This window comes from Oncorhynchus keta, chromosome 13 (assembly GCF_023373465.1).
Source record: "Oncorhynchus keta strain PuntledgeMale-10-30-2019 chromosome 13, Oket_V2, whole genome shotgun sequence".
In the NCBI taxonomy this organism is placed as follows: domain Eukaryota; kingdom Metazoa; phylum Chordata; class Actinopteri; order Salmoniformes; family Salmonidae; genus Oncorhynchus; species Oncorhynchus keta.
This window is the reverse complement of record NC_068433.1, coordinates 41,397,865-41,412,583: the sequence shown is the minus strand read 5'-3', so window position 1 is coordinate 41,412,583 and position 14,719 is coordinate 41,397,865. Positions and strand designations below refer to the sequence as shown.

Below are 14,719 nucleotides of genomic sequence, written 5' to 3'. Positions count from 1 at the left end.
ACAATGAGACTGGCAAAACACAACGAATGGCCACCTCGGCTCGAACTGCCGCCTGAATGGAACACGAAAGCTGATTGAGTCACTGTTCTCTCGTTGGCATCATGCTGTCTCTCCTCCTCTCAACCTCCTCCTCTCCCTCTTTCTTGACTCTCAAGACACCTCCCTGGTTGTTTTCCCTGTTTTGAGCTTTTATTAAGCTTTTCAACGGAGCCAGAAATCAATCTCCAGCCAGTAATTTTCCGCACCGGCCGTTCGGTCTTCAAACCACTCTCAGCCCCCTTTCTTCAACTGCCAGGACATTATAATAGGCCTGAATTACAGGCTTGATACTGCTGCTGGCCTAATACAATCACACAGCACAGCCAGCCTAATGTGATTTGGAGTGCTTTCTTCTGTCAGCCTGTAGCATTGGGCAGGGATGAGAACACTGAACAGGTAGGAGAGAGGGAGGAGAGGGAGAGACTGAATAGGAGGAGAGGGAGAGGGGATCAGATGGGGGATGGGTGGTGGAGAAAGAACAAGAGTGAGTAAACAAGGGATGGATGGCTGCAGAAGGGGGGTGACTGGGGGGAGAGCCACCTGCCGACTCTAATAAAGTGATTGAAGTGGATGCGGTGGCGGGATGGAGGGGACACAGAGAGAGCAGCCTGCTGTTGTTGAGGAGGGAATCAAAAGCCACATCCCTATTCCCTTTATTTGCACTGATGTTGGACTGCGTAGCGTAGCCGTCTGTTGGCTTGGATCAAATTGACTACAACGTTCGATATCTGTTACTTATAATAGAAAACAAACTATACTGAACAAAAATGTAAACGCAACATGCAACAATTTCAAAGATTTGACTGAGTTACAGATCCTATAAGGGAGGAAATCAATAAATTGAAATAAATGAATTAGCGCCAATTCTATGGATTTCACGACTGGGAATACAGATATTCATCTATTAGCCACAGATACCTTTAAAAAATAGTAGGGGTGTGGATCAGACAACCAGTCAGAATCTGGTGTGACCACCATTTGCCTCATGCAGTATGACACATCTCCTTCGCTTCGAGTTGATCAGGCTGTTGATTGTGGCCTGTGGAATGTTGTCCTAATCCTCTTCAATGGCTGTGCGAAGTTGCTGGATATTGGCAGAAATGACACTGGCAGAAACTGGACATTTACATTTGTCATTTAGCAGACGCTCTTATACTTAAAAATTGGTGCATACACCTTATGACATCCAGAGCAATAGTGCATCAATGAGAAGGGGTGACATGTCTGGTGAGTATGCATGCCATGGAAGAACTGGGACATTTTCAGCTTCCAGGAATTGTGTACAGATCCTTGCGACATTTGGCCATGCATTTGGCCATGCATTATCATGCTGAAGCATTAAATGATGGTGGCAGATGAATGGACCTCAAGGTTTCTGTCAAGGTATCTCTGTGCATTCAAATTGCCATCGGTAAAATGCAGTTGTGTTTGTTGTCCGTAGCTTATACCTGCCCACACCATAACCCCACCGCCACCATAGGGCACTCTGTTCACAACGTTGACATCAGCAAACTGCTGGTCCACACGATGTTATACATGTGGTCTGCGGTTGTGAGGCCGGTTGGACGTACTGCCAAATTCTAAAAACGAAGTTTGAGGTTACTTATGGTAGAGAAATTAACATTCAATTATCTGGCAACGGCTCTGGTGGACATTCCTGCTGTCAGCATGCCTATTGCACGCCCCCTCAAAACTTAAGACATCTATGGCATTGTGTTGTGTGACAAAACCGACCATTTTAGATTGGCCTTTTATTGTCCCCAGCACAAGGTGCACATGTGTAGTGATCATGCTGTTTAGTCAGCTTCTTGAGTATGCCACACCTGTCAGGTGGATGAATTATCTTGGCAAAGGAGACATGCTCACCAACAGGGATGTAAACAAATGTGTGCACAACATTTGAGAGAAAATCTTTTTGTACGTATGGAACATTTCAGGGATCTTTTATTTCGGCTCATGAAACATGGGACCAACACTTTACATGTTGTGTTTATATGTTTGTTCATTGTATTTTCAGTGTGACTGCATATGACGTCATCGAGCAATAATTTGGTGGTATTGCATTGTCTCATTTGACTCAATATCTTTGGCAAATTTTAATCCAGTCGTGTCTATGTCGTCTTCCTCTAATATCTCGGCTTTATTGGTTTCCGCTGCTGTGGGACCACAGCCCTGGCTGTCAGTCAGAGCGGATGAAGTGTCAGTCACTGTGGTAACCGTCAGTCACAGCAGCCAGCCCCAGAGACCAGCTATAATGACACAATGGTCCTGACTGTCAGTCAGACAGAGGCTAGTCACATGGGAGTGGAGAAAAGGATGGAGGGATAACATGGAAGAGAGGGAAGATTGAAGAAAGAGGGACAAGGATGGAAATGCAATTCATTGTGTTCAATTTATTGACAAAGTATAGTTGGCAGTTGGCTAAGCCATTGAGAGGCCCAGCACCACAAAACACCTCTCCTCATATGAGCTAGACCTTTTTTGGTCATACATAACAAATGCACAACAACCTTTTACATAACAACCCTGTCACACAGAACACTCCAGAACACTAGAAAACGCAGGGCCTCCGGGATCAAAAGCACTCGTCTTATCGGCCACGTGCGACCCTGGGCTGAGTGTTGTTTCGAGGGAACAGAGGAGAGAGATACTGTGTAGATGGAAAGGTAAGGAGAGAGAGTGAGAGATGGAAGAGAGAGCGGGGGGCCTGGTGTGCAGTAAGTGAGCTAAGAGGGTGGGAAATGGTGTGGTCTAGAGGACCAGAGGCGGATATTTCAGTCAGATAGGCCTACTCTGAGTAGTTTTCCAGGTAGCGCCCGGGATGACATACAGGATGAAGATGATGTCACCAAACACCCTAGGAAGTATTCATGAGAGGTTGAACCAACTGTTCCAATCTTATCAGTAAATTCCATTTGGCTCCCCAGCTGGCAATGCTGATAGGTCGATATTTCCTGAAGAATGTTTGGTGGTTTTGACATCCTCTGTCTAGGCTCATCTTTCTTCATTTCATTCTAGAATAGAATTCTGCTCCACTCCGGTCTGATGACTCAGAGTTCTGTGAGACTGATCGCTTAGACAGGCGAGATTACTGCTACTTCAGAGAGGATAGCGGTTCAATGTATCCTCCTCGGCACTCTACTCATGTAGAGACCGATAGCCGAGGCCTATAAAAAGAATAGGCTTGATGTTTTCGACCAATGAAATGTAGCCTGGAATCTAACTTTCGTGAACCTGTGCGGTGTGCACATCCTCTATGTAGGCATAGACAATCAGTCAAGTTGTGAAGATTGTGGTAAAGTGTTGGTTTGTCTATGCATTAGTCATTTACTTCACGGAGACAAGTGGTTCTCCCGTTCATTTGGTAATGGCGCCTGAGGAGCGAGCCAACCTGTAATGAACAGTTAGATGGATCTTCAATCAACTTCACCAACCTGTCTTTAGTGCTGCTTGCTGGCAAACAGCCAGCAAAGTGCCCCAGCTCTTAAAATGCTCATGGAGACAGAGTGATTTTTAGGAGACTCCGAGGGTCATTCGATGAGGGTTCTAAAACAGAAAGCTTGGCTGCATACCATACCCAAAGCATAGAGCCACTCTGACCTCTACAGAGTGGGGCGGTTGACGCCCAGCCAAACTGTACCACAGTTTTTTTTTTACGCTGTTCTCTTCCTGACCTCACATGGTGCCTTGACTGATATGGCATATGACCACACCCCACACACTGTAGGTCAAAAAAATAATTCCTCAAAGGAAATGTACCCTATTATCTCATCGGCCGAGAGATATGAGAGGGATGTACATTTTACACACACTTGCCCAAAACAAACATTGCAAGGACATCTTGAATGGCAGTTTAGACAAAATGTTTTTAACCTTGAATGCATTACAGAATATGAGTCATTCTTTAAGTGTCCAGACATTTCTCCCCTCGCTCACATCCCCTCCCCTTCCTAGCATCTAGATGCCCTCTCTCAGCTGAACAGATTGCTAGGTACAGTGCATTGGCATTGTGTGTGTGTGTGTGTGTGTGTGACCGCATCTCTGACACAGAATAGGGTAAACCACCTTGACCTTCCCGTGTCATGATGGCGGCAGGGAGGGAGAGTGATTGTGATGCATCGCCTGCCACAGTCAGCCTTTATGATCTAGCTAGCAGTCCTAGCCTTGGTAATCACAAGGCATCAAGCGTGGGAGAGAGGCAAGGGCAAGTGTTGTGACGAGTGTTGTATCAACACCACATAGCCCGTGACTAGACCACTTCAGAATCCCCCCCCCCACCCCACCCCACCCCACCACCACTTGCCCCAGCCTTGCTAAGCGCTATGGACTGCAACTCTGTGTCCTCCAACTCCAACCAGAAAATACAGATTGATTTGCCAGTTGGCCTCAGTGTGATTATGAAAGGAAGCAAGCAGGCTTCAGTTTTGGCAGCCATGCTGCTCTCTTCACCCTGGCCTGTGGCTAGATAATAAGAGAAGTAGCAAAACAGCTGTGTTACGGCCGGTAGAGCAGCTGGAGTCATCTCAGGATGGTTAGGCTACAGGCGCTGATTATGTGTTGAAATCATAAGGTCATGTCTTAGTAATGCTGTGATTGTGATTCAGATTGCAGCCTCTCGCTTGTAAAGTTGTAAAGTGCTGCTTGCCTCTGTTTCTATCCCTCCATCTTACACTAAATCACACATATAACAGGCACATGGAAAGAGACTCTCAGAGGACAGGAAAGGGGGAAGTGGAATTTCACCTGTAAATATTTGTGGCGCTACACTGACTTGATGTCATCTGTGCCTTAGTGGCCAAGCATAGTGAAGTGGGGAATATGTGACAGAAGGCCCTTTAACCAGAATACCCAACAGAATGGCCTCTAAACTTTTTTCACGTTATTTATTATAAAAGGACAAATACTTAGTGCTTAAAAGAAAAAGTCACCTATTTTTAAATGTTATATCATATTTGTCTATCTCTGAGCTATGTTCTATCGATTCCAGGGGTCATTTGTTTTCATGTGTATCTGAGCTAAAAGGCTATTCAAGCAGGCAGAAATACAGTATGACGCATTTTGCATCATTGTTCAATAGCTCAGAGATGCACAATACGATATTACATTCAAAATGGGTGAATCTTTCCTTTGTGTTGTAAACATATATTTATTCTATACACTGTACATGACTATACACAATAATTATGTTACGGGCTATAACAACACCATGCAGTAGGTACAGTACTTTGTTTAAATTGTCCTTGACACCGCATCAACCTCTTCCAATAAATAGTAATAAATTATCCCCTTTAGGGTAACTATACAGGTGAAACACTTTCATTTACATTACTGCTTTGGATAAGTGGTTTCTCTTTTTAAAATGAGTCGGTTCCTGATAATGTTTTGTCACCCTGTATGTGTCCGTTGCTTATTCCATTTTATTCTTATTTCACGTCCTCATAATCCACATTGTCTTATTCTGCATCTTCTGAACCAAAGGTTTTCTATCTTGGCTCAGACTCATGTCTACCAACTCCCTCTAGCCATGCAGATATTCAATGGCTTCTCAGAAATTCTCTTTATTCCACTTTCTCTGAAGATGGACATAGCTTATTCCAAGTTATCCCACTCTGCCACCTCTGTTGAGAGGTATGTCTTTCGACTGAACTGCCCCCAAGCCGCGCCAATTTTCACGATGCACTATAGCCTTATCATGGAAGACAGACGATGTTGTTTGATTCCAGGTCCTGGGAAGATAGACACTTCTGCCTGACCTCAGTCTCCTCGAAGGTGACTTTCTTGTTGTTCCTCTTGGGGTCGATCCAGGAGTTGTGAATGACCACGTTGTTGGGCATGGGCTCAGCCTCTACCACGGACACCACCCTCTTCATCTTGCTCTTCAACACCTTCTGGAACTTCTGCCTGGTGAAGGCGTAGAGCAGCGGGTGGAAGATGGTCGTCCCGTAGGCCATGACCAGGAAACCCAACCGCAACTTGACCGTGAAGTCTGAGGGCCCTGCGCTGAGGATGACCGTGTTGAGGACTGTGATGGGCGTCCAGCAGAGCAGGAAGGTGGAGATGATGAGTAGGGACATCCTGAAGACTCGTTTCTGCCTCTCCCGCCGTTCCCGGTGGCGTTTAACGGCCCTGCGCAGAGCCATGAGGACTGAGACGGAGGTCCGCATGGACAGGACAGCAGGTGGGTTTCCGCCCCCTCTGACTGCCCCGCTGCCCTGGGACGCATCTGTAGATTCCACCTGCGTTGCGGTGGTCAAGGAGATGGTCTTCTTCTTGCGCTGCTTCTTCTTGGGCTGGTTGTGTTGGAAGCGCGTCCCGATGCGGATGTTCAGGGCCTGGAGTATCTTGTAGTAGGTCACCAGCATGACTATGGCTGTGAAGAAGAAGATGGGGATCTGAGCCAAGAGGTGGTAGTACAGACCCAGCTCTGTGTAGTACTCATTAGTATGGACCACAGAGGCAACTGCAGTCTGGTTGACGAACTCGGAGCCAAAATCACTGAAGAAGCCCACCTCCATGAAGGGGACCAGGAAACTGAAGAAGGACATAGCCCAAATGAAGCCCAGCAGAGCCACGACGCGGCCCATGGTTAGCATGCGGTTGGCTGGACGCACTGAGATGTCGTAGCGGTCGACAGTGATGGCTAACACGTTCGAGGCAGTGGCTACGCTAGCGAAGGAGACACAGGCCTCGTGGAAGCAGCAGACCAGCGCTGTATCAGCCTCTAGGGGGAGGAGTATTACCACGGCAGTCAGAGGGATGCAAGACACACACACCTGGAACCAGAGAGATAAATACGGATAAAGATTATTATTAGTTCAATTTGTCTCCTTCTACAGATTCCTGAAGAATCTTGAAATTTGTCACAGACCAATTTCACTGCAATCATCTCATCTTAGACACTCACTGGAATTTTCCCCACACATTGATCTAAGGTCAGTTTTGTGTTCTCCCTCCCAATGGTTAAAGTTTGTATTTTCACTGATCCGAGGCCCGTGCCTAATGGAAACATCAAATACTGACACTCACTAGTACGTCTAGGACGTGGAGATTCATGGTGACGATGTTGGACACGGAGGTGATGAGGTTCTGCTTCATGCAGTAGAGGACCAGCACTGTCAGGTTACTGCTTAGGCCCAGCACGATCTCCAGCAGCAGGAACCCTGTCAGCGACACCTGGAGGATAATAGTATCATTATCGTAAAACTAAATGCTATCACAATAATAGTATTGTAATATCTGCTTGTATCATGATAACCGCTTTCATTGCGATAGACAGTTTAAGTCGGAGGTTTACATACACTTAAGTTGGAGTCATTGAAACTCGTTTTTCAACCACTCCATAAATTTCTTGTTAACAAACTATAGTTTTGGCAAGTCTGTTAGGACATCTACTTTGAATGACAAAAGTCATTTTTCCAACAATTGTTTACAGACCGATTATTTCACTTATAATTTCAGTGTGTCAGGGGTTTACATACGCTAAGTTGACTGTGCCTTTAAACAGCTTGGAAAATTCCAGAAAATTATGTAATGGCTTTAGAAGCTTCTGATTGGCTTATTGACATCATTTGAGTAAATTGGAGGTGTACCTGTGGATGTATTTCAAGGCTTACCTTCAAACTCAGTGCCTCTTTGCTTGACATCATGGGAAAATCAAAAGAAATCAGCCAAGACCTCAGAAAAACAATTGTAGACCTCCACTAGTCTGGTTCATCCAAACGCCTGAAGGTACCACGTTCATCTGTACAAACAATATTACGCAAGTATAAACACCATGGGACCAAGCAGCCGTCATACCGCTCAAGAAGGAGACGCGTACTGTCTCTTAGAGATTAACGTACTTTGTTGCGAAAAGTGCAACTTAATCCCAGAACAACAGCAAAGGACCTTGTGAAGATGCTGGAGGAAACAGGTACCAAAGTATCTATATCCACAGTAAAACAAGTCCTATATTGACATATCCTGAAAGGCTGCTCAGCAAGGAAGAAGCCACTGCTCCAAAACTGCCATTAAAAAAAGCCAGACTACGGTTTGCAACTGCACATGGTGACAAAGATGGTACTTTTTGGAGAAATGTCCTCTGATGAAACAAAAATAGAACTGTTTGGCCATAATGACCATTGTTATGTTTGGAGGAAGAAGGGGGAGGCTTGCAAGCTGAAGAACACCATCCGAACCGTGAAGCACGGGGGTGGCAGTATCATGTTGTGGGGGTGCTTTGCTGCAAGAGGGACTGGAACACTTCACAAAGTAGATGGCATCATGAGGAAAGAGAATTATGTGGATATATTGAAGCAACATCTCAAGACATCAGTCAGGAAGTTAAAGCTTGGTCTCAAATGGGTCTTCCAAATGGACAATGACCCCAAGCATACTTCCAAAGTTGTGGCACAATGGCTTAAGGACAACAAAGTCGAGGTATTGGAGTGGCCATCACAAAGCCCTGACCTCAATCCCATAGATAATTTGTGGGCAGAACTGAAAAAGTGTGTGCAAGCAAGGAGGCCTACAAACCTGACTCTGTTACACCAGCTCTGTCGGAGGAATGGCTCAAAATTCACCCAACTTATTGTGGGAAGCTTGTGGAAGGCTACCTGAAACGTTTGACCCAAGTTAAACAATATAAAGGCAATGCTACCAAATACTAATTGAGTGTATGTAAACTTCTGACCCACTGGGAATGTGATGAAAGACATACAAGCTGAAATAAATCATTCTCTCTACTATTATTCGGACATTTCGCATTCTTAAAATATAGTGGTGATCCTAACTGACCTAAAATTGAATTTTTACTAGGATTAAATGTCAGGAATTGTGAAACTGAGATTAAATGTATTTGGCTAAGGTGTATGTAAACTTCCGACTTCAACTGTAGGCTTTAATCATGAAATCTGCTTTTATCGTGAAAATAGATTTTCTGTGATAACTGCTTTAATCACGATAACTGACGTGGAACTAAGTTTTCAAGAAAGTAGACGTGATGTGAGCGTGTACCTGGAAGCTGACGGGGTAGGGGGCGGCAGACTGGGTCATATCAAGGTCAGAGGGTTCCGAGGTGTCGAGGACTGTAACGTTGCTCATGGCGGCTTCTGAGTTCAGCACAGGAGGGGTATGCATTATCCTAGAGAGACGTGGTGACACAGAGAGAGGAGGGAAAGGAGAGAGATCAGAACCGGGACTGATTGCATTAACATATATATGGGGGGGGGATAAAGGTGTTGTGTTTCATCACAAAAGTGTATAGCATACACGACTCTTGACTTCCTCTCATCTATGTCTCATTGTCATCTCCTGTATCTTCAGGAAGTTGAAACTAGGTTATATGCGGAGCATACAGAAACAAACTAGGTGGGAGCATACAACAGTGATGAATAGGCTATTTCTATTCTTTTTAAATGTCAATCTGTCTGTTTTTGTGTCTGGGACTTCGTCTGAGTGTATTTTTACTTGTGTATTTTTACCTGTGAAATGTGGCCGACGTGTGAACCTTTTCGAGTGTGGAAGTTTCAATCACAAACTCGTTTTGTGATGTCATCTTGATGGAATCTTTCAAAAGGTGTCAATTATAAGTCAAAGAGCCAACTTCCGCAGCTTTCCGTTGTGCTTTTAAAAAACGTTTTTTCTGCTGTGCATGGTAAGTTTTTCTCTTTGTGGAAAGAGAGTGACAAATGAGTACTCTGCCTTTATTCCTTCATTGCTGACACCTTTATCAAGTGTTAAATTCTTTGCTGACTGGAACTAATAGTCATGTCAGTGTTTTGTTGTTACATTAGGTTCAGAGTTGTGTTTTGTGGCTACTTTGATCAAATGTGTCCATGTCCTTAGGTATTTCAGTAATTCATGTCCTTGCTTTGCTTTTATGTCTAGATATAACCGTTTCCTGTGTGATCTGTCCAGAGAAGGACTGTCCAAAAAGACTGTCCTTTTGTGGCTCCGTAAGCAATCATATTGCAGACGTACTGTACTCACCCCTCCCTCGTGTGCCGTCTCCCCTTCAAGAGTCCATGAACCAGCCAGAGCCGACTTGCTGAGGCCTCAATAGGAAATCATAATCTCCAACCATAGTTCTGTAGTAGTAGTAATCATAATACTTATGTAGTAGCAGCAGGAATCTCCACTTGGCACGCGTTTAATCCTAATGGTGCAGCCCTTTGTCAAAATAACGGGGAGATTATGGTGCCGACGAGTGCAGTTGGAGCAAGCTGAAACTGTGTTTCTTGAATCCTTCCTTTTCTATTTCAAATTCAGCTCCACCATGAGAGAAAAAGCAGTCCACCTTCAAAACATTTCTCGGTTTTGTTTTACCCCAGAGGCTGCAAACAACAGTGATGGATCACAGAGGACTGGTCTGCTCTCGTACATCCAATAAAAACACTGTATTCCGGTTAGGGAGAAGCACTGAGGATTCATTAAACGCAGAAACACATTCACCGGTCGTCCGCAGTGGGTAGGGAGAGGATGTGCATTGTAGCGTCCATCCACGTGTTTTACTTAATGAATGGTTTCTTTTAGACAGCTGCTCGTTGTTCTTTGTTATTTGATCTGTAGTCCTCCTTGGATCTTAACAGAGCCAGAGCCGTGCCTGGCTGATACTCAACTGTCCTCCCCTTTTCCTTCTATACGTATCCCCCCCCCCCCGACACCCTTCAGAAACAACCCTCCATCACCTTCCAGAGAGCGGAGCAAAGGTCAATGGCCTTTTCCTTCTCCTCACACCTTGTAATTCCACTGGAGTGAGGCAGGATCACCTCAGTGCTGTGGCACCTTGTACCAATTCAGACCAGGCTGGGAGGAAGGTCATTAGCTACTTTGGAGAGAGAGGATAATATATTAGAACACTGGGCCGCCACCTGTGTGGCATTTGGTGCGTTCTCTCTCTCTCTTTCTATCATAGAGTCAGAGAGGGGGACAAATCAGGGGACGACGTCATCGTCCTTCTGTTTATTTTTCCTCCCTCAATCGTCGTCCTGGAGAACAAAAAGAAAAGATGGAGAGAGGAAGAGACGTAAACGATAGGAGGATAATGAATGAGAAGAAAGTGTGTCATGACATATCAGACCCAAATGATCATTATCCAGACAGTCTGTTGAGCTGTGTCAGTAACAGTAACTGTACGTTAAGTTAACCCAGTGATAGATCTGCCTGTCTGTTATAGTGTGTTTTGTTAATAACCTCTAATCAGGTTTTTATTGAATTAATTATCCTCCCCCCAAGAAAAGGGGATGGAGAGGGATGAGGAGACATAAAGAGAGAGGTGTTCTATCTCTTGTTTGATTCATAGTGGATGTCTTACTTATTATACCGTTGGCTATTCAAGGCCATCTGCTGTTCTTGATACTGAAGTCTCTGTCATGCGTTTGTTTGACAAATGAGCCCTCAGTCTTTCAACTGGTCCTTTGTGCAGGCTCCCTCCCTCCTCTGTCATCTCACTCACTTGCTCCCTCTTGCTCTCCCTCTTGCTCCCTCTTGCTCGCTCTCTCCCTCTTGCTCACGCTCTCTCTCTTGCTCTCTCTCTTGCTCTCTCTCTTGCTCTCTCTCTCTTGCTCTCTCTCTCTTGCTCTCTCTCTCTTGCTCTCTCTCTTGCTCTCTCTCTTGCTCTCTCTCTTGCTCTCTCGCTCTCTCTCTGTCTTCATCTCTCTGTCTTCATCTCTTGCTGTGGCTGTTTGGCTGTGTGTGAACAGAAGCTCGAGAGGGCCAGAGAGTGGTAGTGCTACTGGGAGAAGAGAGAAACTCATATGACAGTGTATGATCCATATGACACAGAGCATATAACACTGCATGATCCGTATGACATGGAACATGACAGTGTAGGATCCGTATGACACGGAACATGACAGTGTATGATCGTTATGACACGGAACATGACAGTGTGGGATCCGTATGACACGGAACATGACAGTGTATGATCGTTATGACACGGAACATGACAGTGTGGGATCCGTATGACACGGAACACGACAGTGTATGATCGTTATGACACGGAACATGACAGTGTCGGATCCGTATGACACGGAACACGACAGTGTGGGATCCGTATGACACGGAACACGACAGTGTGGGATCCGTATGACACGGAACACGACAGTGTGGGATCCGTATGACACGGAACACGACAGTGTGGGATCCGTATGACACGGAACACGACAGTGTGGGATCCGTATGACACGGAACACGACAGTGTGGGATCCGTATGACACGGAACACGACAGTGTGGGATCCGTATGACACGGAACACGACAGTGTGGGATCCGTATGACACGGAACACGACAGTGTGGGATCCGTATGACACGGAACACGGACAGTGTGGGATCCGTATGACACGGAACACGACAGTGTGGGATCCGTATGACACGGAACACGACAGTGTGGGATCCGTATGACACGGAACACGACAGTGTGGGATCCGTATGACACGGAACACGACAGTGTGGGATCCGTATGACACGGAACACGACAGTGTGGGATCCGTATGACACGGAACACGACAGTGTGGGATCCGTATGACACGGAACACGACAGTGTGGGATCCGTATGACACGGAACACGACAGTGTGGGATCCGTATGACACGGAACACGACAGTGTGGGATCCGTATGACACGGAACACGGACAGTGTGGGATCCGTATGACACGGAACACGGACAGTGTGGGATCCGTATGACACGGAACACGGACAGTGTGGGATCCGTATGACACGGAACACGGACAGTGTGGGATCCGTATGACACGGAACACGGACAGTGTGGGATCCGTATGACACGGAACACGGACAGTGTGGGATCCGTATGACACGGAACACGGACAGTGTGGGATCCGTATGACACGGAACACGGACAGTGTGGGATCCGTATGACACGGAACACGGATAGTGTGGGATCCGTATGACACGGAACACGGACAGTGTGGGATCCGTATGACACGGAACACGGACAGTGTGGGATCCGTATGACACGGAACACGGACAGTGTGGTTTGATTTCTGTAATTTCACACCGTGGCACTGCACACTGAGGTTAAGCCCCTGGCTTTCAGTTATTCACTTGCACGCATGACAGCTCACAGAGCACTCTGAGAAGGTGTATTTGGTGTGTGTGTGTCTACGTGTGTGTCTCTCTACGTGTGGGAGATGAGTGGAAGGCTCAGGCTGTTATGAGAGTGGTGTGTTTGCACCGCGCTAAGAGCAAGGCTTCAGAGACACCGCGCTCATAAGTGATGCTTAACATTAGCAGCAGAGCGTTGAGGAAGTGGGCAGGCAGGAGAGGGAGCGGAAATATAATCCCTTTGGGTGAGACTGTTCTCTGTTGGTCAAGTTCTCTCTCCACTGTGCGACTGTAGGCTGGCGGAGCAGACAGGCAGAGACTGTGCTAGAGCGCTATGGTTCTGTACATGCAGTGAGCGCACACGGCTGGTGGTTCTTTGTCTGTTGGTACAATGCAAGTGAGAAGTCTGCAGGCTTTTTGCTCCATTTGTTCTTTTGAACTCTGCCGATTTAGTGTGCACATACTGTACAGTACGGTGGCGTTTTGACAGCCGTTCCTCACGGCTCAGCAGAGGTAGCAAATGAGAGTTCTTTTGTCAAGAAATTAAGTCATTACTGTTGTCATTTTGAGTTTGTGTTTGAACGCATCTGAAATGCATTTATTTGCGTCAGTGTGCAGGCTGACATTCGATATCAAGCGCGCAATTGTAACAGAGAATGGAGGAATCAGTGATAGATGTTTACCTTGTCCTCTGAGGTAGCCGTGTGTCCGTGCTCTACCTCACAGCACTGTCAGCATAGATAGCCAGGTGGAACACTCTCTCCCAGGTAGAGTGACGGAGGAAGAGATAGAGAGAGGAAAGGACCAGAAGCTGCTGAGTCGGTCTCTGGCTGTGTGTGACGGGCAAGATGGTGTAGTTAAGTCCTCAGGGTCTGTTTCCCGGGACTGGTCTCAATGAGAAGTGTGTAAGGATCCAGGCTGGAGTAGAGAGACGACTGTTCTGCTCTCTGGCTGTGCTGCGCTCTCGCCTCTTTCCCACTCTCACTCGCTCCGTCTCTGAGCACTAATAGCCCTTCCTACTCACCTCGCCCACCCTCCCTCCCTCTTCTCTGGCTGCATGGCTCTAACACTTTCTGTTTCTCTCTGTATCCACCTTTCTCTCTCAACATTCTCTCTATCAACCCCTCTCTTTTAGAGGTCGACCGATTAAGATTTTCCGACACCGATACCAATTATTGGAGGACCAAAAAAAGCCAATACCAATTAATTGGCAGATTTTTATATATATTTGTAATAATGCCAATTACAACAATACTGAATGAACAATGAACACTTTTATTTTAACTTAATATAATACATCAATAAAATCAAATTTGTCTCAAATAAATAATGAAACATGTTCAATTTGGTTTAAATAATGCAAAAACAAAGTGTTGGAGAAGAAAGTAAAAGCGAAATTTGTGCCATGTAAGAAAGCTAACGTTTCAGTTCCATGCTCAGAACATGATAACATTTGAAAGCTGGTGGTTCCTTTTAACATGAGTCTTCAATATTTCCAGGTAAGAAGTTTTAGGATGTAGTTATTATAGGACTATTTCTCTCTCTACCATTTGTATTTCATATGCCTTTGACTATTGGATGTTCTAATAGATACTTTGGTATTGCCAGCCTAATCTCGAGAGGAGAGTTGATAGGTTTGA

The 14,719-nt window shown here is 45.7% G+C and overlaps 3 protein-coding genes across 5 annotated transcripts in view; 2 read left to right on the top strand and 1 right to left on the bottom strand.

The window, feature by feature from the left end:
- cog5 (component of oligomeric golgi complex 5) overlaps nucleotides 1-14,719 on the top strand; it is a 92,046-nt gene that overhangs the window by 12,559 nt on the left and 64,768 nt on the right. The gene's annotated exons all lie outside the window — the stretch shown is intronic.
- The window catches only part of LOC118392355 (solute carrier organic anion transporter family member 1C1-like), a 176,703-nt gene that overhangs the window by 113,992 nt on the left and 47,992 nt on the right, over nucleotides 1-14,719 (top strand). Inside the window, exon 16 of one of the 2 annotated variants that reach the window (XR_008062864.1) lies at nucleotides 8,885-8,907. The exons of the other annotated variant lie outside the window; for it this stretch is intronic. The gene's annotated coding sequence lies outside the window, so the exon portion shown is untranslated. Of the gene's footprint in view, nucleotides 1-8,884; nucleotides 8,908-14,719 lie in introns of those variants that run through there. 2 annotated transcript variants of the gene reach the window in all.
- Nucleotides 2,409-14,070, bottom strand: LOC118392349 (G-protein coupled receptor 22-like). Of its 2 annotated transcripts, XM_035784263.1 has the most exons (5): nucleotides 13,763-14,070; nucleotides 10,009-11,006; nucleotides 9,034-9,160; nucleotides 7,066-7,212; nucleotides 2,409-6,812 (listed from the first exon to the last, which is right to left on the bottom strand). In XM_035784263.1, exons 3-5 carry the CDS (start codon nucleotides 9,154-9,156, stop codon nucleotides 5,730-5,732), a joined length of 1,353 nt encoding a protein of 450 aa, XP_035640156.1. In that variant the 5' UTR covers nucleotides 9,157-9,160; nucleotides 10,009-11,006; nucleotides 13,763-14,070; the 3' UTR covers nucleotides 2,409-5,729. The 2 variants fall into 2 exon arrangements, with proteins under 2 accessions (XP_035640156.1, XP_035640155.1); XM_035784262.1 differs by lacking the exons at nucleotides 10,009-11,006; nucleotides 13,763-14,070 and adding an exon at nucleotides 9,501-10,002.